This window comes from Malaclemys terrapin, chromosome 9 (assembly GCF_027887155.1).
Source record: "Malaclemys terrapin pileata isolate rMalTer1 chromosome 9, rMalTer1.hap1, whole genome shotgun sequence".
NCBI lineage: Eukaryota > Metazoa > Chordata > Testudines > Emydidae > Malaclemys > Malaclemys terrapin.
Genome location: NC_071513.1, coordinates 19,830,542 through 19,855,156, shown reverse-complemented (window position 1 = coordinate 19,855,156; position 24,615 = coordinate 19,830,542). Strand labels below are relative to the sequence as shown.

At 37.3% G+C, this 24,615-nt stretch overlaps 1 protein-coding gene across 3 annotated transcripts in view; it reads right to left on the bottom strand.

Moving 5' to 3' along the window:
• ATRX (ATRX chromatin remodeler) overlaps nucleotides 1-24,615 on the bottom strand; it is a 135,159-nt gene that overhangs the window by 15,131 nt on the left and 95,413 nt on the right. For all 3 annotated transcript variants that reach the window (XM_054040410.1, XM_054040412.1, XM_054040411.1), the window contains 5 exons: nucleotides 23,092-23,245; nucleotides 22,653-22,756; nucleotides 18,862-18,970; nucleotides 11,557-11,734; nucleotides 10,006-10,200 (listed from right to left, as the gene is read on the bottom strand). In XM_054040410.1, the coding sequence (XP_053896385.1) occupies nucleotides 10,006-10,200; nucleotides 11,557-11,734; nucleotides 18,862-18,970; nucleotides 22,653-22,756; nucleotides 23,092-23,245 (740 nt within the window). The remainder of the gene's footprint in view (nucleotides 1-10,005; nucleotides 10,201-11,556; nucleotides 11,735-18,861; nucleotides 18,971-22,652; nucleotides 22,757-23,091; nucleotides 23,246-24,615) is intronic.

Sequence of the window (24,615 nt, the reverse complement as noted above, 5' to 3'; positions counted from 1 at the left end):
TATGCAACTCCTCCTAGCAGAGCTGGAAAAGCCCTGCTATTGGGCTTTAATGAAGTCAAAAGTGTGCTGGGTCTGCACTCAACTAGCAAGTAACCTTTTCATGAGGAGACCTTAGAGAAAGATGGCTAATCTACATTTTGATGGCTGTAGAGAAAGATGGAAGAGAAAATACATCACCCAATTCACAATCTACCCCCTTTAAAGAACTAGCCTTAAGGGTTTGACTATATATTCACTTAAATTTCAAAATCCATGTTTTCAACATTTGTTCATGTATTGGGGTTTGGAGGGGTGTTTTTCTAGATTCTAGCTGTAGTTCCACATATTGCTTCTAGTACATTTGCATGATTACTGTGGTGCATTTCTTGCCAATGCCAAGGATTACAGAGGCAAAAGTTCCTTATCTTACCATCTGCATGGTAATAAAATTGCACAATGACATCATTGTGCAGCAAACTATGCTTTGAAGAAATAAAAGCTGAAGGGGCCTGAACACAAGGGGGAAAATTATACCCCAAACTTGTAAAAAACAAAACTAAAGCCTCACGTTAGCTTAAATGCCTATCTTGCTTTTCTGATAATTACAAAGGAACAGTTCTGTCTTTGTAAGAAAGGTATAGGCAGTTCAGTGTCAAAAAGAAGAAATGCAGGTAAACATTTGTAATAGGTTTTACTAGCCTTTGTTCCCTACTAAAGGCTGTAGAGATCAGATTGTGTATGCTAAATTTATCAGGAACAAACTATCTAATTATGCAACATGACTTTGACCAAGATTTTCCTCTCTGATTACTGTGCAATTCATGAATATTATAATAAAATGTTTTCCTAAATATAATTAATGTTAGATGACTCTTACTTCTGTTTTGATTTTTGCAAAAGAACCAAGTATGAACCAGATACTGAATTTGTCTTATTGTTAATATTGCAGGTATTACAATTATAAAGCCAGAAATAGGCACTGCTATTAAAATTACACTGAAATAAGGAAAACACCAATATAGCAGGAAGGTAACAGAGAAACTCTAATGCTATTAAACTACCTGAATTCAAACTATTAAAGAAAGAATCAAAGAATCACAAAAATGTAGGTTTGGGAAGGGCAACCTGCAGCCTGCCTGCGGCCCATCAGATTACCCTGATGGGCCACGAGACAGTTTGTTTATATTGACTGTCCACAGCCACGGTCGCCCTTAGGTCCCAGTGGCTGCGCCTGCGGACAGTCAACGTAAACAAACGGTCTCATGGCCCCACCAGTGGACTACCCTGATGGGCTGCGGGTTGCCCACTATTGGTCTAACCTGTTCTTAAAAACCTCCAATGACAAAGATTCCACAACCTCCTTAGGTAATTTGTTCCAGTGCTTAACTACCCTTACTGTTAGGACATTTTTCCTAATGTGTAACCTAAATCTCCCTTGCTGCCATTAAGCCCATTACTTCCTCTCCTGTCCTCAGCGGATAAAGAGAACAATTTATCACGCTCCTCTCTATAACTATCTTTTATGTGTCCCACCCTCTCACCCCCTTCTCTTCTCCAGACTAAACAAACGATTTTTTCAATCTTCTCCCGTGGGTTGTGCTTTCTAGACTTATCATTTTTGTTGCTCTCCTCTGGACTTTTCTCAATTTGTCCACATCTTTCCCAAATGTACTGCCCAGAACTGGACACAATACTCCAGTTGAGGTCTGCTGAGTAGAGGGGAATAATTACTTCTCGTGTCTTGCTTACAACACTCCTGGTGATACATCCCAGATTAATGTTAATTTTTTTTGCAACAGTATTGCACTGTTGACTCATAGTTAGTTTGTGATCCATTACAGCCCCCAGCTCCTTTTCGGCAGTACTCCTTCCTAGGCAGTCATATCCCATTTTGTATTTGTGAAATTATTATTCCTTCCTAAATGTAGTACTTTGCATCTGACCTTATGGAATTTCAACCTATTTATTTCAGACAATTTCTTCTGTTTGTCAAAATCATTTCAAATTCTTATCCTGTCCTCCAAAGCACTTGAAACTCCTCCCAGCTTGGTATCATCCGCAAATTTTATAAGTGTACACTCTCTGCCATTATCAAAATCACTTATGAAGATACTGAATAGAACCAAACCCAGGACAGATCCTTGCAGGACCTCACTCAATGTGCCCTCCTGATTAACTGTGAACCATTGATATTTACTCTGATTATGGTTTTCCAATCAGTTGTGCACCCATCTTATAGTTGGTTCGTTTAGGCTGTATTTTCCTAGTTTGCTTATGAGAAGGTTGTGTGAGATTGTAACAAAAGTCTTACTAAATAAAGTTGAGAAATATCACATCTACTCCTTCCCCCCATCCACAAGACTTGTTACCCTGTCAAAGGAGGATATTAGGTTGGTTTGACATGATTTGTTCTTGACAAATCCATGTTGACTGTTACTTATCTTATTATCTTCTAGGTGCTTTCAAATTGATTGTTTATTTGCTCCATTATCTTTCTTGGTACCAAAGTTAGCTGACTGGCCTATAATTCCCTGGGTTGTCTTTATTTCCCTTTTTATAGGCAGGCTCTATATTTGTCCTTTTCAGCTGATGGGACCTCTCCTCTCCTCCATGCATTCTCAAAAATCTAACGCCTCAGAGATTTCTTCAGCCAGTTCCTTAAGCATTCTAGGATGTATTTCATCAGGCCCTGTCGATTTGACATCTAGCTTGTCAAAGTAATTCTTAACTTGTTCTTTCCCTATTTTAGCCTCCGATCCAACCCAATTTTCATGGACGTTTGTTAGTCATCTGATAACTGCTAAACTTTTAAGTGAAAACTGAAACAAAAAATGGCATTTAAGACTCCGGCCATTGCTGAATTTTCTGTTACTGCCTTTCCCTCCTTAATGAGTAATGGGCTAACCCTTTCCTTAGACTTCCTCTTGTTTCTCATGAATAGTCATAAATTCACAGAACACCAAAAATCACAGATATTAGAAGGAAAACTGGTGAAATTACAGTAAGTAGGAACCATAGTTATTAGGACTGAAACCAGTAGTGTGGAAGAAGGCTGGTGCATCCTATGCTACTTTTGTATAGATTTATGTTGATGTTTGTCTTTATGTTAAAGACGCCTAGAGCCTGAGATAGACACTTTTTAAAATAAGGTATAATTCAAAAGAAATAAAATAAGTAACAGCCATAAGTAAGACACAATCAACAATGACATTTATATGTAAAATGTATGGATCAAGAAGCAGTCAAAATGGTTATTGGACTACTCAAGGATTTGTAGGTAAAATAACTCAGTGCTGGAAAGGATGGAACCAAAAAAGAATTAATCAAATTTACAGTGAAGAAATAAATACAGCTAAAAAAAGCAAGGTGAACTGAAGCCAAAGGAATTAAAGTAAAACTCCAGGGATTCATCTTCAATTTTTTCCATAGTAAATGGGGGCTGGGGGGGGGGGGGGGAGAGAATGAAAAATATTTCACATATACAATCCCCTAATATAAAACTGTACCTGAGAAATACCTGATGAAGCTGGAATATTCTGATTGCTGTTAGAACCAGTCACAAATATCAAAAGAGGTTGCCAACTTGTGATGGCAAAGTAGGACAGGAACGAAATCACTCTCCATTAATTTTAATGAGAGAAAACAATATTTTTTAGGTCAGTTGGAATCTTAAGTGATTTTTTTTCTCCTATGTGTAGTTTTGTTTTCTTTAACTATATATTTTTTGTAGGCAGATAGTATCCAGGAGTTTCAAGAGATGACAAGTAATTTGCACGCCCATATCTGATGGTCCTGCAAAAACAGTCTTCTTTCATTGCACACCTCTGGCCAATCCTCCTCGCCCTCTCCAGTGCTAGGCTGCTTGACTAAGTCCCAAAATTCTACTCATCATAAATTTATAGCTACTTCCAGTTACTCACTGACTCTACAGTAATGGTTTTGGGGAGTGTGGCTGCTGATTTTGGAAGAGCAAAATATAGACTGTTCGTGGGTGGGAAGAGGAGGAGTGGTTGAGGAAAGCTATGAGAATAATGCAACATTCAGGCAAGGAACCTGGCACTTGTGAGAAAGATTAAGCAGAGGAGTGTAAGGAAATAGCTGGTTTTGGAGAAAAAAGATCATCTGATTATGGAAAAAAAACAAAAACAAAGTTAAGACAGAAAACAAAGCTATAGAAAAAATTATTGCAGAATCCAAAGTAACTAAAAGTAGCAAACTGCCCAATTTCTCCCACTGAATCTAATGGAGATGGAATTTGATTCTGCCCTAATTTATGGACAGAAAAATGCCTGGCTCCATGTTCAGAGTAATTTTTCTTTTTTGTGTTTAATTTTGAAATAAGTGTCAAATTAATTGTACTTGAAAAAATATACAATTGGGAAATCATGGAAATATACACAAGTTGCTCTTTAAGAAGGACTTTCACAAAAACTGATTTTAAAAAAAAAAAAAAGGTTTATATTCCTCAAAACCTCACATTTTAAAACAGGTTTGTAAGGTTTCAGCATAAACTGGCCCATGATGCAAAGAGACACTGGGTGTCATCTATGCCAGAGGATCCCAACCTTTTTCTCTCTGAGCCCGCCCCTCCCCCCAACATGCTATAAAAACTCCTGCCCCACCTGTGCCTCAACAACTGTTTTTCTGCCTATAAAAGCCAGGGCCGAGGTTAGGGGGTAGCAACCAGGGCAATTGCTTGGGGCCCCATGTCACAGGAAGTTCCACAAAGCTAAGTTGCTCAGGCTTCGGCTTCAGCCCTAGTTGACAAGGCTCAAGGCCTGGGGCTTTAGCTTTCTGCCCTGAATCTAACACTGGCCTTGCTTGGCAGATCCCCTGAAACCTGCTTGCAGCACCCCAGGGGACCCTGGGCCCCTGGTTGAGAACTGCTGATCTATGCCACACTGTGCTGTTTGAAAACATACATTAAAAATTATATACCTCCTTTGACAGATTCATGATTTATGCAAGTTTGTGCCCATTGTGCAAGGCAATGAGTATCCCCAGGGAGGTTCTGAGCACCCTTAATTCCCAACTTCAGTAGGAGCTGAGAGTGCTCAGCACCTCACATGACTGGATATTAAACTATCATACCCAAAAATCTAGTTGGGGAGGAGGGAGAAAAGGAAAGAGAAAGGAAAGACCCCTTATGAGTTAACAGATAACCAGTATTCTCAGTTAGTGTTGTGAGGGTACAGGAAACAGCACACAAGAAATTATTCTGTGCAAGCCAAATGTAGAAGCTGCTAAAACGAGGAGATAACTGATAATTTATAGCCTTTCCAGTGAAAAGTTACAAATACTTAGAAGTTTGTACATAGCATATAATGAAGTGCACATCCTTAAAAGAACACCAGACTGGCAACTGGACTGGAAAGAGAACCAAGGAACAGCCAAGCAGAATTACAATATACAGAGATTTTCTTTTTTCTAGCAAGGTGACTTGTGTATGAGCATGAATTCACTCTCTGGCCCATCTGTCTCTATCTGGATGATAGAAAGATAACTAATGTGTGAAGTTTAATATTTAAAACTAAATGTTGACACAAATTGTTCTGAATATTAAAACCAGCCCTGAAGACTGTTTGCTCTCAAGAAAGACTGCCCCAGCCAGCAATCCACTCACATATAAAATAAATTAAAAAACCTAAACCAATATTTGAAATTAAGTGTTTTTCAACAAATGAATGTTTAAATTCTTGTGCTGAGTTAAATCAGTACAACTTTCTTTTAAATAGATTTATAAGATGTCTCTAGTTCCCCATCCCATATGCTGAATGGGTAATTTTTACCTTTTGTGTCAAGGTGGATAACTTAACTTCATGTTCAGTCTGTCTCTTCACAACTTGCCTATCACTTCAATGGGATGAGGAATTTAGTTGATGTTTGCAAATTTGTTCTGAAGATGAAGTATTATAATATCAGTTTGTCAACTCGTTTATCTGTCTTTTTTCTACACTCATGTCTCTATGTCAAGATATTCGTTCTAATGATACGGACTTTTAATTTAAACAAATCTATATTTTTGGAATTTATTTCCAACATTTAACTCCTTAGTGGTATTTTAATATTCACAACTAGATAGAATGTTGTGAGCATTACTAAAATTGTACATTAGAAAATACATAACTTTCAGAGTACAATTACTACAGAAGATGGTTTGCTCAACATTCCAAAATCACTAAGCATAATCAGATTATTTCATGACGACCAAAAACACTCCAAATTTTACTGAAGAGGCATTTTGATATATTATGAAGAACTATTGTTAGGAATATACAAATATCCTGAGATGCATCAATTATTCTTTGGGGAGCTATCAACATACAGTAAATAAAATAATAAAAATAGCATAATATATTAACTTGAAAAATAATTTCTTTTAAAGCATATGTTAATTCTAAACTGATGAAAAATAGAGGATTTAATTCACTGACAAAGTAACAATAAAACCACTATTAAGAAAATGATCTATGACTTACTGCTTGAATTGAAAAACTTCATAATAAGAAGGGTTTAGATAGAGTTGATAAAGTTTGTTTTCAAGTGTTTTAAAAATGACCACGCTATAGGGGCTCTGAACTAGGCTAACATCTCCTAAATCCCTCTGACAGCTGCCTGGCACTCTAGGTGGTCTAGTAAAAATCCATCTAAAAAAATATAGTGTCTGGCCTAACAATTCAAGGAAAACCAGTCTGGTGTTTACTAGAATATGATTCATTATTGTTAATCTAAAAATAGATTATCTTTAAAATGGAGAACATGCCATCTTTCACTGAAAAAGAAACATGGTCACAATAAAACAGGAGAAAAGCATTCTCCCCCCTCCACCCGGGCAGTTTACAATCAATTAAATACAGTAGCAACCAAGTCATTTAGAAATATCTGTATTTTCCTCACATGTATGCTCGGAGTTTCTGGGTTTGACTGGAGCCAGATGGAAAAGTGTGCTGAGGACTACAGCATCTTTGCTGACAAGCTGAGACATTGCATAAAAGCAGCTGAAATTGAAAAGCTGAAGGCGGCGAAGGGAAGAATCTCAAATGAAACGAAAAGCTTGTTGGAGAAGCAGAAAAATATGAAAAGGAGCTCGGATAACAACCTCGAGTACCTGTATTCTGTGCAAGCTTATATGGCGAAAACTGAAGGATGACTGAGAACTTCCGGAAAGAAAAGCTCCTCAAAACAGCTGAATTAGGCAAGAGCCTCAAGACATGCAAGCAGGAATTGATGCAGTATAGATTGAGCGTAACAGTGCTGAAGAACAAGGACGGAGAGACAGTAATCGATAGAGCAGGGATGGAGGAGGTCTGCAAGGACTTCTATACAGAACTGTTCAAATTAAGAATCAACATCCCTCTCCCAACACTCCAAGAGTCAGAAGAATGCGTCCCCCCAATAATTGTCAGTGAAGTCGAAAGCGCACTATACCAGATGAAGAAGGGAAAAGCTCCAGGCAAAGATGGAATAACGTCAGAAATTATTTCTGCAGGAGGTGAAAAACTTTGGAAGGCCCTCGCTTTAAGGTTCAGTCGGTATCTTGAAGAAGGAAAAATATCATCAAGCTGGAAGGAGGCGATCAAGAAAATCTTAAGAACTACTGCCCTATATGCCTGCTCTCTCACATCTACAAGTTCTTTACAAAGGTGATAATGAACAGATTCTCGCAGTGTCTGGATGAACAACAGCCGAGAGAGCAGGCAGGGTTTCGAAGAAATTTTAGCACGATCGACATATATTTACCCTTAGCCCTAGAAAGAGCGAGGGAATACGAACTCCCACTGAGCATTGCTTTCGTCGACTATGAAAAGGCCTTCGATAGCATCGAGTTTAACACAATTTTAAAGGCGCTCATAGAGCAGGGTATTGACATGCAGTACATCAGTTTGTTGAAGGAAGAGAATACTGGATGTACAACAGACATTACTCTCCTCGAAACTCCCCTCCCCCCTGCATCTGAATCGAGAAAGGCGAAACTGTTCACCGCCTGCCTTGAAATGGTTATGAACAAGATCAATTGGAGGAGTGGTGTCAACATAAATGGAGAACGATCATCTCAGATTCATGGATGACATCGTACTAAATTGCCGAAAGCACCACCCAACTGCAGAGCATACTACGAAGACTCGACAAGAAAAGCTGTCAGGTTAGCCTGAAGATGAACCGCTGCAAAACAAAATACATGCAATCAGACGTTTTACGAAAAGCCCGAATAACGGTAACAGGAGAAGAAATTGAAGAAGTGGAACAGTACATATATTTGGGCCAAGAAGTTAATATGCACAAGATCTAAACGGAGAACTCTCCCGAAGGATTTGGGCAGGATGGTGTGCATTTAATTCCATCAAGGACGTCCTCAAAGGAAAAAATCGACAAGATGCTGTATGGCAGTGAAACGTGGGCACTGACAAAGAGAGAAGAGCAGTGGCTTTTGGTAGCTGAAAGGGCAATGAAACGAGCTATGTTGGGAATTTCCCTTCTGGATCGCATCCCAAATAAAATTATCAGAGAACACAACGGTGTGAAAGACATTGTCGTGGAAAGCAGATATAACAAGATGTGATGGGCGGGCCACACAGCACGGCTCACGGACAATAGGTGGACTGCAGTCATTGCTGAGTGGTACCCGTGAGAACAGAAAAGACCACCCAGTCGGCCTCCAAGAAGATGGGAAGATGACATTGTTAAACGTTTTGGACGAACGTGGAGAAGAAAGGCAAGAGGGCAAAAAGAATGGCGGACATGTTGTGATTGGCGCAGTCTTAACGACAGTTGAAGACCAATCGATCCAGGTATGCTCGGAACATTTGCTCTTTAATTGCTTACAACAAATTTAATTGCATGGTTTTGACATCATTTCTATTCTACTGTATTTTTTTCATGTTCTTATAGCGCCTTCATTACTGTAGTACCTCAGTGCCTAACAGAAATACATTAAGTTAAATGAGTAGCTTTTACCATGCATGGTTTCTTTCTTTCTCCCTTCCTTTCCTCAGGAATTGCATGGGAATAAAAAAAAATTAAATAGTATTTTTTTATATGTTAATATTAGCAAATGCAATGTCAAAAGAATATGTCTTGCACTTGGTGGTGGGGTTTGTGGTCGTTCCTAGGTCCTGCTGAAATTTGGTCCACTTGGTTTCAATATTATGAAACCATTCAATACTACTTCAGCTGAAACTGGGGGGGGGGGGAACCCACTACCTAAAAAAGCCCTAAATATTTTCTCCAAGAGCCAACTACATAAAACTTACAAATAATACTGAAAGAAATATGATCACTTTACTAAGTAAAGGACCCACTTAAGTTATTTTATACATGGAAAATGTGAAGTTGTATGAAATGACTGTTATACTAAGTGAAAGACTTAATTTCACAATAGGTTGGTTACTCAGGAATTAACCTTTATCAGACTATATTTAATGTTACATTTAAGATCACAGTTAATAAAAATACATTTACTACAAACAATAGCTATTTTACACTTACCTTATTTTCAAATCTGTTTTGAAAACAATGAACAAAACAAGTGCTCTGTGCATTTATGGCTATAATACATTTTCTTTACTTGACGTTACTGTGAGACTGACAGATTGACTTAAACCCCGAAGAACAAGGTTTAATAGCCACTAAAAATTTATCATTCAGTGTGATAACTCTAAATATTCCTGACATCCATGTAAACATCCAATCCCTTTTTGAATCTTGGCCTCAAGGACTTCCTGTGCCACAGTTTAATCACATGTTGCGGGAAAAAGTATTCCCTTTTTTGGTAGTGAATTTCTCACCTTTTAAAGGAATTGAAGGTCCCCTCGTTTTTGTGTTGAGGGTCAGGAAGAAAAGAAGATCAATTTACCTTCTCTATATCATTCATTATTTTATATACTTTTATCATGTCCCCTCTTATTTGTTTCCTTTTAGAAGTAAACAAACCCAAACTTTTCATAACACTCTTTCCCTCCTAAGAAAGAGAGCATTGTCTACTTGAACAGGCTTAAAGATTTATGAAAGATTTGTGAATTATGTTACCTTTGGCAGCATGGGTGTATCCCTCTTCTTTTTCTTTTCTGAATTAGGGTCATCCAGCAAGTCTGGCTCAAAGGTATAAAGCTCTGTAAGCTCATTCATGGTAAAGTGACGCTCAACCTGCTGCTGGTCAACTACTCGGAAAGACAGTGACTGCTTCGTTACTTGACGATCATATATCTTGTCCTCCATTGTTCCCTAAAAAACCCCAAATATTTGTTTTTATAAATCTAAACACACAAATGGGATCAAGTTATTCTGTCACTGAGAAAAACAGGAATGGTAAGAACAACACTACTCTATCATTAATGTTTGTTAAAACAGCTAAAGAACTTTAGCCCAATACATCTCCTGTAGTTTGCTAAATTGTTTAAAAATGAATGTAGTCCCTGAATGAAACACCACAAAGGAACATGAACTGCTGATGCAACTAATGGTGCATGTCTATTTATTAGAGTAATCAATATATTTTAACTTCTTTAGCTCCTTGAAGAAATTGGCTTTTGCACAACCTCCCTAAATTGTAGTTTTAAAAAGATTAATATGAAAAAAATTGATAATTCTATTGCATTGTTCACCTTATTTTAAGTTAAACAAAAATAAAAATCACACTAACTAAGAAATATAGATGAGTTACATTCAACGACAGCTTTAAAAAAAAAAAAACTTAGGGGACATGGGTCAGGGCTTAACTGAACATGAGTTCTGGTGTGATACGGTGGGTAAGAAAATGTGACTCTTGAATGTATAAGCAGGAGAAGAGAGAGCAGATGTAGGGAGGGGTCTTATATAGTATTGGCATTCTATATAAATTAAATGAGAATTGCATGTGTAGTTCTGGTGTTCACAATTTTAAAAAGGATGTTGACAAATTGAAAATGATTCAGATAAAAGCTACAAGAATGATTTAAGGTCTGGAAAAACTATCTTATAGTAAGAGACTAAAGAAGTTCAAGCTATTAAGATAAATAATTAGAAGATTAAGATATGAATTGAAGATGACCTATAACTACCTAAATGGGAAAAAATTCTTGTAGTAGACGGCTCTTGAATCTACCAGAAGGAACAAGATCCAATGGCTTGAAGCTGGAGCTAGACAAATTCAGACTAAAAATAAGGCACAGATTTTTAAACAGTGAGGTTAAACAAAAATAGGAACAAATTACCTATGGATATGGTGGATTCTCCATCACTTGGGAGTCTTTAAATCAGGACTGGATGTCTAAAAGATATGCTCTGGCTCAACCAGAAGCTGGGAACTTGATGCAGGAATCATGGGTGAAAATCTACGGTATGTATTATGGAGTAGGTCAGACTAACTGATCTTAATAGACCCTTCTGGACATAATATACACAATTTTTTTCTTTTCTAATGGTTTGACAATCTTAAGCCCCAATTCAACTATCTGATCTACACTAATGGACCCCTTTTCCTGTGTCGCCCCCCACTGACTTCAACAGGAGTCCACGAGGATGTAAGGGTCCATGTTTACAGATAAGATATCAGGATCTGAGCCTTAAAGGATGAATGAGAAACATCCAAATCGTACATACCTGAGCCAAGAACCTGTACACAAACACAGGTTTGTTCTGCCCAAAGCGGTAAACCCTGAAGATACTCTGAATATCATAGGATGGATTCCAAGAGGCATCAAAGATAATCACTCTATTAGCAGCCACCAGATTAATTCCAAGGGATCCTGCTTTTGTGGAAATAATAAACAAACGGCCTCTGGAACAACAAAAAATTATGAAATTTAATATTTTACAAACTGACCTCTCTTACCTTGAAGTTTTTGAAATGCTGTAATCTAAATCCTCTGGGGTCCTATTATGAATTATTCATAAATTATAATGATTCAAAATCTTCTAAAACCATTAAGTTGTGAAAATTGCATCCGTTATGTTCTAAATAAAAGGGCAAAGCTGCTAGCCAGCTGTCAGAACTACAGGTCAGGGACTTTAAGAAGTCATTTGTTACCAAGAATTGTTCTGAGTGGGGAAAAAAAAAATGTCTTCAGACACTTGAATTCAGGATCAAATGTAAGAAAATTAGTTATGCCAAGTTAAACCATCATTTAAAAATGAATACATGCTGGTTGGGGTTATTGGAACTATTATCTGGAAAGCAGACTTTAAAAATTCCTTGGCATGAAACCGTTTTTAGGACATCTTTTATAAAACGATGCACTTTTGTTTCTTTACATGTCACTATCACACAAGATTAATTTAAAATTAACAACGTAAAAAATCTCATGTAACGTTAAGATTGATATTTTAAAAAAACACAAAATGCTGGGATCTTTAAGTTCTAACAACAGTAATTGTACCTCTTTGCAAGGATGTAATATTTTTATTACTGCGTAAGTTTTAACTTGTGACTTAGCATGTAAGTAATGGCAGAGTTTTGGGAATGTAACTTAAAAGTCACTGATTACTGCAGTTTAAAGTCCAAGTTTTAACACTGCATGAATTACGTTTATTTCATTTATTGCTTTTTAAATATACAACTGGCTGCATTACAGCTATTAATCTGAATGTTGACATGTGTATTTGGGAAAATTCGTGAAACAAAAGAGCTTAAATTAATATGTACAATATGTATGATATATCAGAGCAGAGGTAGTTCATGAGGCACCAGGGCTTGGCGATGCCCCTTCTGCCTTTACTCCAGATATGAACTTCCAATGCTTTATGGAAACTCTGAATCCTTATTAAATTAAGCATAAACAAGCATAATGCCGAATTCAACTGTGTTAACTAAACAGATGGACCCTGCACAGACCATCATCAACATACCTGCAAAACTCATCTTGAGTGAAGTGGACATTGGGAGAGGTCAGACCCAGAAAAGCAGTAATTTGGTAAATTTTCCATTCTCAATCCTGAAAGTTCCCCAAGTCCAAGACATTTGGGATGTAGTGAGCAGGAAGAAAATATTAGAGAGAGGAAGACATAAGTAGGACAGAAGCAAACGGTTTCCCCTTGCCTAAAATGGTATTAATCTATTTTGAGACAACATCGTTTAGAGACACTTTTCTGTCTATACTGATAAAGAAAGTATCCATGGATGACAACGTGGTAGCTTCACAGATTTCCTCTATGGTAGCTGATGTTCTACTCTGACCAGGATGTTATTGTGGAACAAGTTGAATAGTCTTTTTTTCCTCTCTCTCTTCTGGAATCAGTCTATCTGTGGCTTAATATGCTTCAGCAATACATTATTTGATCCACCTAGCCACAGAGTATTTGGATGCATTCAAGGCTGGACATTTAGGGTAAATGGAAATGAACAAAGATGATGATTTTCTATACTGATCAGTTCTACTTAGGAATATTTTAATTGCTGTTCTGACATATGCTGTACATATTCTTTCAGGTGTCAAAGATTCAAAGTAAATGAAGACAAAATGATTTCCTATGAGTTAGGAAAGAGTTAACCTTGATTACCAATAACTACTTTGTCATCATGGAAGATACAGTAAGAAGTTGCGTATTCCTAAAAGAAGAGATTTCCAAGACTGTTCTTGCCAACCTGGTTACAACCAAGAAGAAAGTTTTCATAGAAAAGAAATAAAGGGCATTTCAGGCCACCGGATGGTTCATAAGACCTTGTACCACTCTGGGCCAATTCTAGATAAGAAAGATACACCTAATGGTTGGTTTGGACCGTTATACTACTATAAGCTACTTTGATGACATCAGATATTTAGATGAGCATGAGTTTATGGCATAGTTTAAAACTGAGACATGAGATACTATGGAAGGAAGTCTAAGATTCAAGTCTAGGCCACCGGTGCAAGAAATCCAAAGAGCGTTGGAATGCCTGATTTCCTGGTGCTGATTTTTGTATGTTAACATCCTTACAGGCATTCTGATCAAAAGCTTGCATACGCAGAGAATATGACAGCCTGAATGAGGTTAGAAGAATATTACTTTGGAGAAGTATCCCATTTTGTTCAGTTCTTGCTACTCAAAGCCAAAGTTTTAGGCTCAGTCAGTCTGGAGCAGAATGCAGGAGCAGACATTGGAACAGGAGATCCTGCCTAATGGAAAGATGGAGCAGGGACTTTTGCAATGTTTCCACTAGGTCTAAATACCTTCTTGGCCAATTTGCAGTGAGAAGAATGATAGATGTTTCCTCTTATCTACTAAATCACTTTCTTTCTAGTGGCAAAAGAGGGGGAAGAAGGAAAAAAGCCAGTCTAGCTATCTGTGAGTCAGTGTGGCCTCAGTAATCTGTGGTCTGCTTCCCTGGTGAAGAAAAGCCACACCTCTGAGTCTCACCTGGATGCAAAAATGTGCACCTGGCTCTATGGATATCAGAAGGCCAGCTGAGCTTTTGTCCAGGAAAAAAAAAAATCTGTATTGTTTCAGCATTTAGACTTGAACCTTTTGTACTCCACTACTGATTTATATATGCCACAGTTGTGGGGTTTCTTTTTTTTTGTCTGAACTAGGACATTCTCTTTCCCTTAGCACTCACAGAAATGCTGAAGAGCCAGCCTAACTCTATCTAGATCTCTTTCAAGATGTTGTTCAGGAACCTTTCTGCCTCTGACCTTTTTATCCCTCTTTGTATTTTGATGCTCCATGTGTGCTCTGCAATCTGAAATACTGGTATCAGTAGATAAGATTTCAGAGACTGGGTAGTAGAAGGAGGATCCTGCCATCATATGGGTTTTTCTAACACCATGGAACCATAGAGTTTAAGGTCAGAAGTGACCACTAGATCATCTAGTCTGACCTGATGTATATCACAGGCTGCCAACCCCACCCAGCACCCCCATACTAACCCCAACAACCAAACTTAGACTGAAGTATTACAGCCCACAGGAGACTAGACTACTATGTGCTACAGGCAGAGAATAGGAGGGACTGAGGTACACCATGCCCAAGGCCCCTGCAATGGCAGGGAAATGATTAACTTTCTTTCATTCTTTTCTTTCCTTTACATCATCTCTTCTTGGGAATGTTTCCAGGCCTCTAGAGGAATCCCTGAAGCTCTGTCATGTACTGTCATGTCTCTTGAACACTGATGACTCCTCAGATAGAAGATAAATGCAGGTAAAGATAGATGGATGACCTTCGGTTCTGTGACACCTTCCAGAATAGTGCCTGGATCTTTTCAATCTCTACTGTTTCAGGAAGACTCTAGCTCTCATTGGGTCTCCCTAGGTGGATGATTCTCTTGAAAAACAGATAAGTTTATTAGGAACTCTTATGCTTGAAGTACAGAGAGGATCCTTAACGTAATTTCCTCTGTGGTCCCTGAAAAAGATGCTATGCTGAATCTGTCTTTAATGAATGGTCATAGATAAATCTCTAGACTCCTTCAGTAAGTTAGTGTAACCAAATGGCTTTGTGAATACCAAAGGAGCAGAGGACAGATTGAAAGGTAAATGTTATTTATTAATATTGGTGATTTTTGCAGGCAAAATGAAGAAATTGGTGAAAATAGGGCCTGATTAGAAAATGCACATAAGGTTCTGTTGAGCCCACAAAGTCTTCTGAAGAGATTCCAATGGTAGCAAAAGCTAGAGTCTCCATTCTGAATTGTTTTCTTCATAACCTTTTTACTCTCTTGAGCTGGATTTCCTCTAGTTTTTTTCATACTAAGAAAAATCTGGAATAACACTTTGAAAGTGCTTGCTATTTCTTGAGGATGGAGAGGGGATATGAAGGTGTTTAAAGGTCCAGAGTAACTAAAGTATTCATGTTGCACGATCGCCTGTCTGATGCTGATTAAAACGATGTCTGAGAAGTGGAATAGCCTGTCTCTAAACTAATTTGTGGATGGAAGTAATTCTAGTTGCGTTAATACGTAATGTTTGGATTGGAAAGAGGGATTGGACCCATTCTCTGATCTGGACTTCCACTTGGCATCTCTTTTCTGGTATTTTGGGGAGGAGGGGGTGGCGAATAAAAGGAGCTTATGCCCTTATATAAGGCTGTAGCCCTTCTTGAACTTCATTGGATTTCTCACCAACCAGAATTCTATCTGAGAATTTTGAGGCACAAAGGATTTCCTTTGAATAGTTATCTGCTATTCAGGAACTAAGCTAGAGTCAATGCCAGGTCACTGCATTAGCTTCAGTGGCTCTTGTTGCCAGCCTCCTAATGTCCCATGGATCTATTCACTATGAACACTCTACTTAGCATATCACTTGAATCAACCATGGTTCTGGGAGTTAAGGATTTTTAGGTCATCTGCAGCATGTGGTTGCCCTGTAAGCCCCATTGGGCTGCTGAAACAGCTTCAAGGTTCCCTCTGTGGATGGCTTCTATTTTTCCATCTAGGGAAGAAAACCCCCCCACAACAGGTATTGACATATATTTTAACTTTGATGCCACTGGTGCATGTATCTTAGAGAGGATAAAAAGAGAATATTTGTGTTCTAGATCCTGTAGATTTTCAAAACTGAGGCAGAGACTTTGGCATGAAAGCAGAAGGAGAGTGGTCACGCTCAATGGCCTCACTGACAAATCTGAACAGCCTCCCATATTTGCAGGAAGCATGTCATGGCTCAAATGTCTCAGACTGGGGCAGTGTCAGGATCCAGAAATGTTAGCTTCCTGTATATTTGATATGCAATTTTCAAACATTTAATAAAAAAATTCAGACAGAGGTTCCATAACTGCTATTGTTACAAATAAAACTTAAGATGACTCTAAATTAGACTAGAGGGGAAAAAAAAAAAATCTGTTTTTCAGTTTGCTTTATTCATCTGATAAAAACTTAGGGTATAGCTGGTTTCACTGTACAGGCAATCTTCTTCCCCCTGTTTGTGTAAGCCTTTCCATTGCAACAGAAGAAGAAAAATTTTAAGAAAGAGGGAAATATAATTATAAAACCAAAACCAAATTGACAGAGAAATTGAGGGACAGGTTTAATCAGTATGGTTTAAAGTTTATATTTCAAACTTATCTACACACAACAAGGGGCCTGAAAAAACAAAACGAAACTAGCTAGAATTTTACTAGAATTTCTCCACAAAAACCAATGTCAACAATCATGAAAAATATCAGCCAACAGTTAATATATTCAAACTGTTATATGCATCTGAAAATAGTCTTTTCCAACTATAACTAAATTATCCATGAAACAGTGCTACAGAAAGAGAACATTTATATTTATGAAAATTCAAAATTGTACACAAATAGCTATGAAAATGCAATACAAAGCATACCTGTTACACTGAGAACTGTTTATTGGAGAAAACCTAACCGGGTTGAGGAGATATAAGTGATAACCTTTTCATTCATTTAGAGCTAATTTAGTAAATATTAGTGAGATGCACTTATTGTCAGGTTAATGGGCCAATGCTGCAACAGAATGATTCCTATTTGTTCCATTCAGAAGTTGGCTGAATATATTCAACATGTGCAAGGGATAGTATGCATGCCACATCAAAGGACAAGGCATGTGGCATAGAGTAAACCCTATAATCAACCAACTTAATAGGAAACCTTTAACAAAATGACAGAAGTCCTTTCTTCTCAAATAAAATCCCAACATCAAATGCATTTCTCCTCATTAAGGGCGGAACCACACATTGTCAAACTCACAAGTCAAAACTAAAAGTTGTTTTTAATTATTTCACTGACTTAACTCAAAGTTAAGAAAAATCAATATGAAAGCTTATTGTGTTACCCCTTATTTAATTCATTAGTTTTTGCAGTCTGGTCATCTCCATGTTTAGTGTAAATAGTTGTCTTTAAAATTCATTCACATGGGCCAGTATTGAGAGAGTGTCCAGAGACAAACTACATTACTAATTTAAATGTTAACAGGTTGGTGCAGTGGCCTTGCACATGCATAGTTGAAATTACACACACACACACACACACACACACACACACACACACACAGAGAGAGAGAGAGAGAGAGAGAGAGACACAGAGAGAGAGAGAGAAAAAATTCTCTCCTGGGTAAGACTAAAATTCCCAGACAAAAATTACATTAAGATAGAGTTAATGTTAAGAGTACATATTAGTAATGTAGGGTAATGTACATTATATGGATTTTGCAATTATCCCAAAGCCAGGTGTATATACCCAGGAAATTCAGAGTTAATGTTAAACATAAAAGAAAACAAAAAAATTAAAAGTACAAAAATACATAGTTAGGGTACTGAAATTCCTTAACTCTGCCATATAGTGGCACCATGTAATCTCATGACTGAAGTTTAACACCCCCATGAGGTGCGGTAGTATCAATATTTTTTTACACAGGGGGAGCTGAGGCACAGAGACTAAAGGCAAAATTGTCAACTAATTCTGGGTGCTCACTTTGAGATACCTAGAGCCTACTATTTCAGCATAATTAGCATTTAATAGCATTTTGTATGTCCAGAACAGAATTCCCATTCACCTCTGATGCAATTCTGCAAATCAAACCCCAGGTGTCTCAAGTTGGATACTAAGAAAATGAAGGGACACACTGTGAAAGTTTTAGTTTACATGACTTGCCTATAATCAGAGGCAGACACGCGACATAGAAAATTTCAATTTAAACTACATAGGTCAGCAAAGTTATGAGCAACTGAAAACAGGATCGTGTAACAAAGTGCTGGGCAACTTACCTATAAAATCTCTCTCTCTCTCTCTCACACACACACACACACACACACACACACACACACACACACACACACACACACACACACACACAGAAGGGGCAACAGTACAGGTATAAAACATATGTAAAATATCTTTAAAAGTAACTAAAGTTCTATCACTGGTAGGATATTTTGGTATCTGCACTATCTTAAAAAGAGTTCATAAGTTAGTATAAGTACAAAACAGATGTAGGAAGAAAAGAGGTAGGAAATAACAAGCTACATAGAATGATCTTACCTCACATTAGTTTCATCATTAAATTCTTCAGCCCATTTCTTTCTTGACTGAGCCGTGGTTGAACCATCTAAACGATAGTAGTCAATATTTCTGAACCATTTTCCTTCACCTAGAAATTTGAAGGTAAGGTGATTAAATGACACCAGCACAATATGAAAATATTAGTAGCACAATGATTTAAATACTGATCTTTCAGGGCCAGATTGAGACTAAAAGTTAAGGGAGCAATCATGCAACCTCACATGAACCAGCTATTCTATAACCATCAAAATCTTTTACTCCTAAGGAACTTGCTTCTATGATGTCCGTGCCCCAAAGTACATGTGCACAAATAAATGAAGAACCCATAAGGGGATACCTGCCATTGCTGCTTGTCTCAGTTGAGCTGTGAAAATGATTCATTGTAACCTGAATTATGAAATATAATCCACAGCAGGATTACAGAAAATAGTGGTAATCATAATTTGGGACAGTAAGTATCCAAAGCCTTTCCTCTAATAGTTCATATCTCATAGCTCATACTCCCCAATATGCAGGTAGCCTTGCCCAAAGTAAGAAGTGCAGAATTAGAGTTAGCGAAGAATGAAATGAAATTTATTTTCTGAATAGGATTCTACCCCCTATGTAGGGTCCAGCAGTATTGTCTTCTTCAAGGAAAAGTTCTCAATTTAAAAAACTTGAGCTAAGTGATACTTCCACAAGCAGCTTTACACAGCTTGCAATTTAGAGACACAATTAAGATTTATACACCGAGGGCAAACTTTAATTGCAATATTTTCAGTAACCTTTAGTTAGCTCTTCTAAGATTCGCGTGTTTCCCAGCCCCCTTTGTCATATCAAATTTCTAGAGGTCTGGACACGTTTGCAACAAAATCAGGCGAGTTTCTTGTTTAACCTCAGTGCAAAAGTTAATTGTAAAAAGTAACTACATTTAACCTTTAGGCATTATGCCAGTAACCCTAATTTTCTAATTGATCTTTGTAGTTTGTATGTTTCCAATTACTCTAGGCTGCAGTCTCTCTCATACAAATTGTACCCCTTAGGTAAAGGCTTGAAAGGGGATTTCAAAAAGTCAAGGTATAATCATTTTGGAACTGAAATTTAGAACAGCTGCTTGAGTTTAATTAGCCTGTGAGTTATGGCTACTTCTTGCCAAACGTAAAAAAATTACAGCTGATAGAAGCAGATTTTTTTCTTCCCTTTTAGAACTAACCTTTCATTTTCTCTGGAGGTCAAGGTTTATTTACACAAAATGAACCCCACTGGGCCATCGATTAAAATCAGAGCAGCTCTTGTAGGAAGTAGCAATGCTGAGTGACAATGAATTATGAGAAAATGCATGCTAAGTCATGCCAGAGACGTCTATATAGAATTGATGACCTAGTTGTACATCAACAGAACCACCACAAACAGGAAAAAACAAAGACCATGTAAAATTAGCTCAGGTTATATGGACAGGCTATAAAGACATATACAGCTCAGAGGTCAGAAATGACCAATGTTCTGAAGCAAAATACTGGAAATATTCTTTAGAAGCTTGCTATATGGACAACAGAGCTCCAGGTAATAAAGCAGCAATGAGCAATAAATACATATATAAATAGACAGCAGCTGGAGATCTATCTATTTCTAGCTAACTAACTATGATACTGATATTTCTAAGTCCCCGTATCACTTGGTATTTAATTGCCCAACACCATGCTGCCAACATTTAAGGAATGTTATATGAATTCATATAAAAAATAGTGTGAAGGTCTTTTACTGCAAGATTACAGAGATGATGTAAAGCAAAATGCTACAGTACACATGTCCATCTCTGGTTAGAGGAAAAAAGTCCATACTACCGACACATTACTAAGAAAATATGATTAATACACTATAACTTGTCCCATGTGTGAGAACATGAAAAAGCCTAATTCAATGCAACACAAGGGAGCAGGTTTAGAAATGTGTGTGTGTGTGTGTGTGTGTGTGTGTGTGTGTGTGATTAAAATCTCAAAATGTTAAATTTTTCAGAACAGCCACTGTCATTTCCTTTAATAACCCTCTCTTAAAAATGAGGATCAGACTCAGTGTTTTTCCATTTGTAAAATTGTTTTCATTTTGTATGGCCCCTGACTAAACCTTCTGCTCACTATTTCTAGAAGAAAGACATCCTATCTGCTTAGAATATAACAAATACATGAAATATAGCACACGCCTGAAATCAGTAGCAACAGCCTAAGATCCACAGCAGGTGGGGTATACAGCATGCAATCGGACCAATAGCCCTCCCATATTTGGTGATGTTGGGAAAGAGTAGCAACTCTTCCGGTCTGAGAATGAATTAGCTATTTCATCTCCCTTCCATCTAGAACGAACAAAAAGCTAAAAAAGAATAATTAGCTTCACGATTTTAAAGTCTGTTGTGCAGGTGACAAGTTGAAATGTGAAGGAAATGTGAGCGTTACTGTCACAGGAAAAGGGTGATAAGCAGCGTTCAACCTGAGTAACAGATCCATACTCTTTAGAGGGTTAATAAACTAGCTGTATAATGGACTCCTTCATCTGGACAACCCTAAATGATTAAGAGGAAAGCTTCAGAGTATCACATACTGGTTTCTATTTGTGAAGTTTAAGAAACTAATCTATTGTTTCCATTCAGAACGCTCTCTTCAAATATCCAGAACATTTATTTCAAAAACAATTTTTTTCAAACAAGACAGCACACAGCCCTTATTCAAGATTATAAATGTGCCAAATTGAAAGATTTAAAAAGGAGCCATTTTTGAGATAATCAAATGCAAAATAATTAAACATCTGAAAAAAATCTTAGATAAAATATAGCCTCCTCAACATGTTAAATAAATTTAAAAATGAGTCACACATTTGAAACCAAGCCTGAAAAATGTCACCAGCAAATGTACTTTTTTTGGTGTTATGCATAGCTGACCACAAGGTTTAGAATGGAACTAACATCTGAAACAAACAATATTTACCTATTATATTTTACATGTCTGATTAATGTCTGTGCTTCAGTTTGAGTCTCATAATACCCATGTGAGTTAGGTATTATCATCCTCTTCTTTTAGATGAGGTACAGATAGACAGGGTAAGTGACTTGCTGAAGGCCACCCAGTGAGACTGTGCCAGATGTCGGATTAGTATGCAAGACTTCCTGGCCCTCGGGCCCATATTCAGTCCACAAAACCATATACCTTTCCAACTACAGAATTAGCATACATATATTCAAGAACAAATACATTAAGGAGTTTAATAACTAATTTTCTTAATGACTTTCATAGGCAAAAATAATTCTTCCTTCTGCAGATGCCTTCATCACCAAATTAATTTTACAGAACAATTTTGAGGTGGAAAGATGAAAATATTACAGATGCTACACCAAATTATACAATGTATTGTCCCAAAAATACAAAAACTAGCTGTAGATCAACTTATTTATATTGGTTTTGGCAAGTCATCTGGAGAATTAAATCAATTTTACACAAATTTATCCTTCTAGAGAATGTTACAATAAATCAAATAACATCTTGAGATAGACCCAATGTTTCACTTTTTCTTTAAAAAGGAATTTGGACCACAATATGTCAAATATTGGGTTTTCTACAGAGAGATCCCCAGTGACGAGCAGGGAAACCAGAGGAATTGGCAATAGGTCAGTTAAGTGAAAAAAAACCGTGTACCCTGGATTGGATTAAAATTCACACCTATCCTATCTGTAGCAGGAAATGATATTAAAGAAATTCTCTTTACTGTCATTGTTTTGGAAGATATAGAAATGCTATACTAACCTTTATAAATAACAGGTTTATCTTTGTCAGTTTTGTCCCTGCTTGCCAGTTCCAGAAAATCTTCTATCAAATCCAGTGATATTAGAGACTGGCTAAAAACTAGACTGAAAAGAGAAATACGGAAATATACAACGTTTTCCACTAAAATTCATTCAATACATGTAATTATTGTATTGTTTTGCTTTACTTCTCTTCCTTCACCCTGATCATGATCTTTAAAACAAAGTGAATGTCTTTGGTGGAGTATAGGACAAGCATGGAACGCTCTTCTGATAAAAATAAGTTAAACACACACATCGCTAACACAAATTGAGCTACAACTCTGAGCTCAAAATAAGCGTTAACAAAGGGTGGACAATAAAGAATGCTAAGGCAGAACAGTATATTTAAACAATTTACAAAATTTCCACAAATTTATATATTATTTAACATGACTTACACTTTATCTCCAAGCTCCTCCGCCATGCGAAGAATTTCAAAGAGAAGCACCATTTTCCCAGAATGTTCCAATACTTCAGCATCTGCATCGGTGACAAAATCTTTGTACCAGTCTGGAGCTGGGCTGCCTGGGTTGGAAGAGGATGTGGCTTTACCTGTAGAACAAAAATACTATTAAACTAAAAAGAATCTCCTTAAAATGAAGGCATGAGACTTTTCCTAAAATGCAAATGTTTAAGAACTCTTAAGATTTTAAAGATTTTAAGACTTTAAAAACTCTTAAGATGCCAATTTTTAAAAGTGACGCCAGTTTTTAAAAAGGGCTCTAGAGGTGATCTCAGCAGTAACAGCCCAATAAGTCTGACTTCAGTACTGGACAAACTGATTGAAAATATAGTAAAGAACAAAACTGTCAGACACATAGATGAACATAATTTGTTGGGGGAAGAGTCAACATGGTTTTTGTAAAGGGAAATCATGCCTCACCAATCTACTATAATTATCTGAGAGGGTCAACAAGCATCTGGACAAAGGGGATCCAGTGGATATAGTGTACTTAGATTTTCAGAAAGCTTTCGACAAGGTCCCTCACCAAAGACTCTTGAGCAAAGTAAGCTGTCATGGGATAAGAGGGAAGGTCCTCCCATGAATTGGTAACTGGTTAAAAGATAGGAAACAAAGGGTAGGAATAAAGGGTCAGTTTTCAGAATGGAGAGAGGTAAATAGTGGTATCCCCCAGTCCTATTCAATATATTCATAAATGATCTGGAAAAAGGAGTAAACAGTGAGGGGGCAAAATTTGCAGATGATACAAAATTGCTCAAGATAGTTAAGTTCCAGGCAGACTGTGAAGAGCTATAAAAGGATCTCTAAAAACTGGGTGACTGGGCAACAAAATGGCAAATGAAATTCAATACTGATAAATGCAAAGTAATGCACATTGGAAAACATAATCCCAACTATATGTAAAAAATGATGGGGTCTAAACTGGCTGTTACCACTCCAGAAAGATCTTGGGAGTCATTGTGGCTAGTGCTCTGAAAAACATCCACTCAACGTGCAGCGGCAGTCAAAAAAGCAAACAGAATGTTGGGAATCATTAAGAAAAGGATAAGAAAGACAGAAAATATCATATTTCCTCTATATAAATCCATGGTACACCCACATCTTGAATACTGCATGCAAATGTGGTTGCCCCATCTCAAAAAAAATATGCTGGAATTGGAAAAGGTTCAGAAAAGGGCAACAAAAATTATTAGGGGTATGGAACGGCTGCCTTATGAGGAGAGATTAATAAGACTGACTTTTCAGTTTGGAAAAGAGACAACTGGGGTGGGGGTGGGGGATATGATAGAGGTCTATAAAATCATGACTGGTGTGGAGAAAGTAAATAAGAAAGTGTTCTTTACTCCTTCTCATATCACAAGAACTAGGGGTCACCAAATGAAACTAATAGGCAGCAGGTTTAAAACAAACAAAAGGAAGTATTTTTTCACACAACGCAGAGTCAACCTGTGGAACTCCT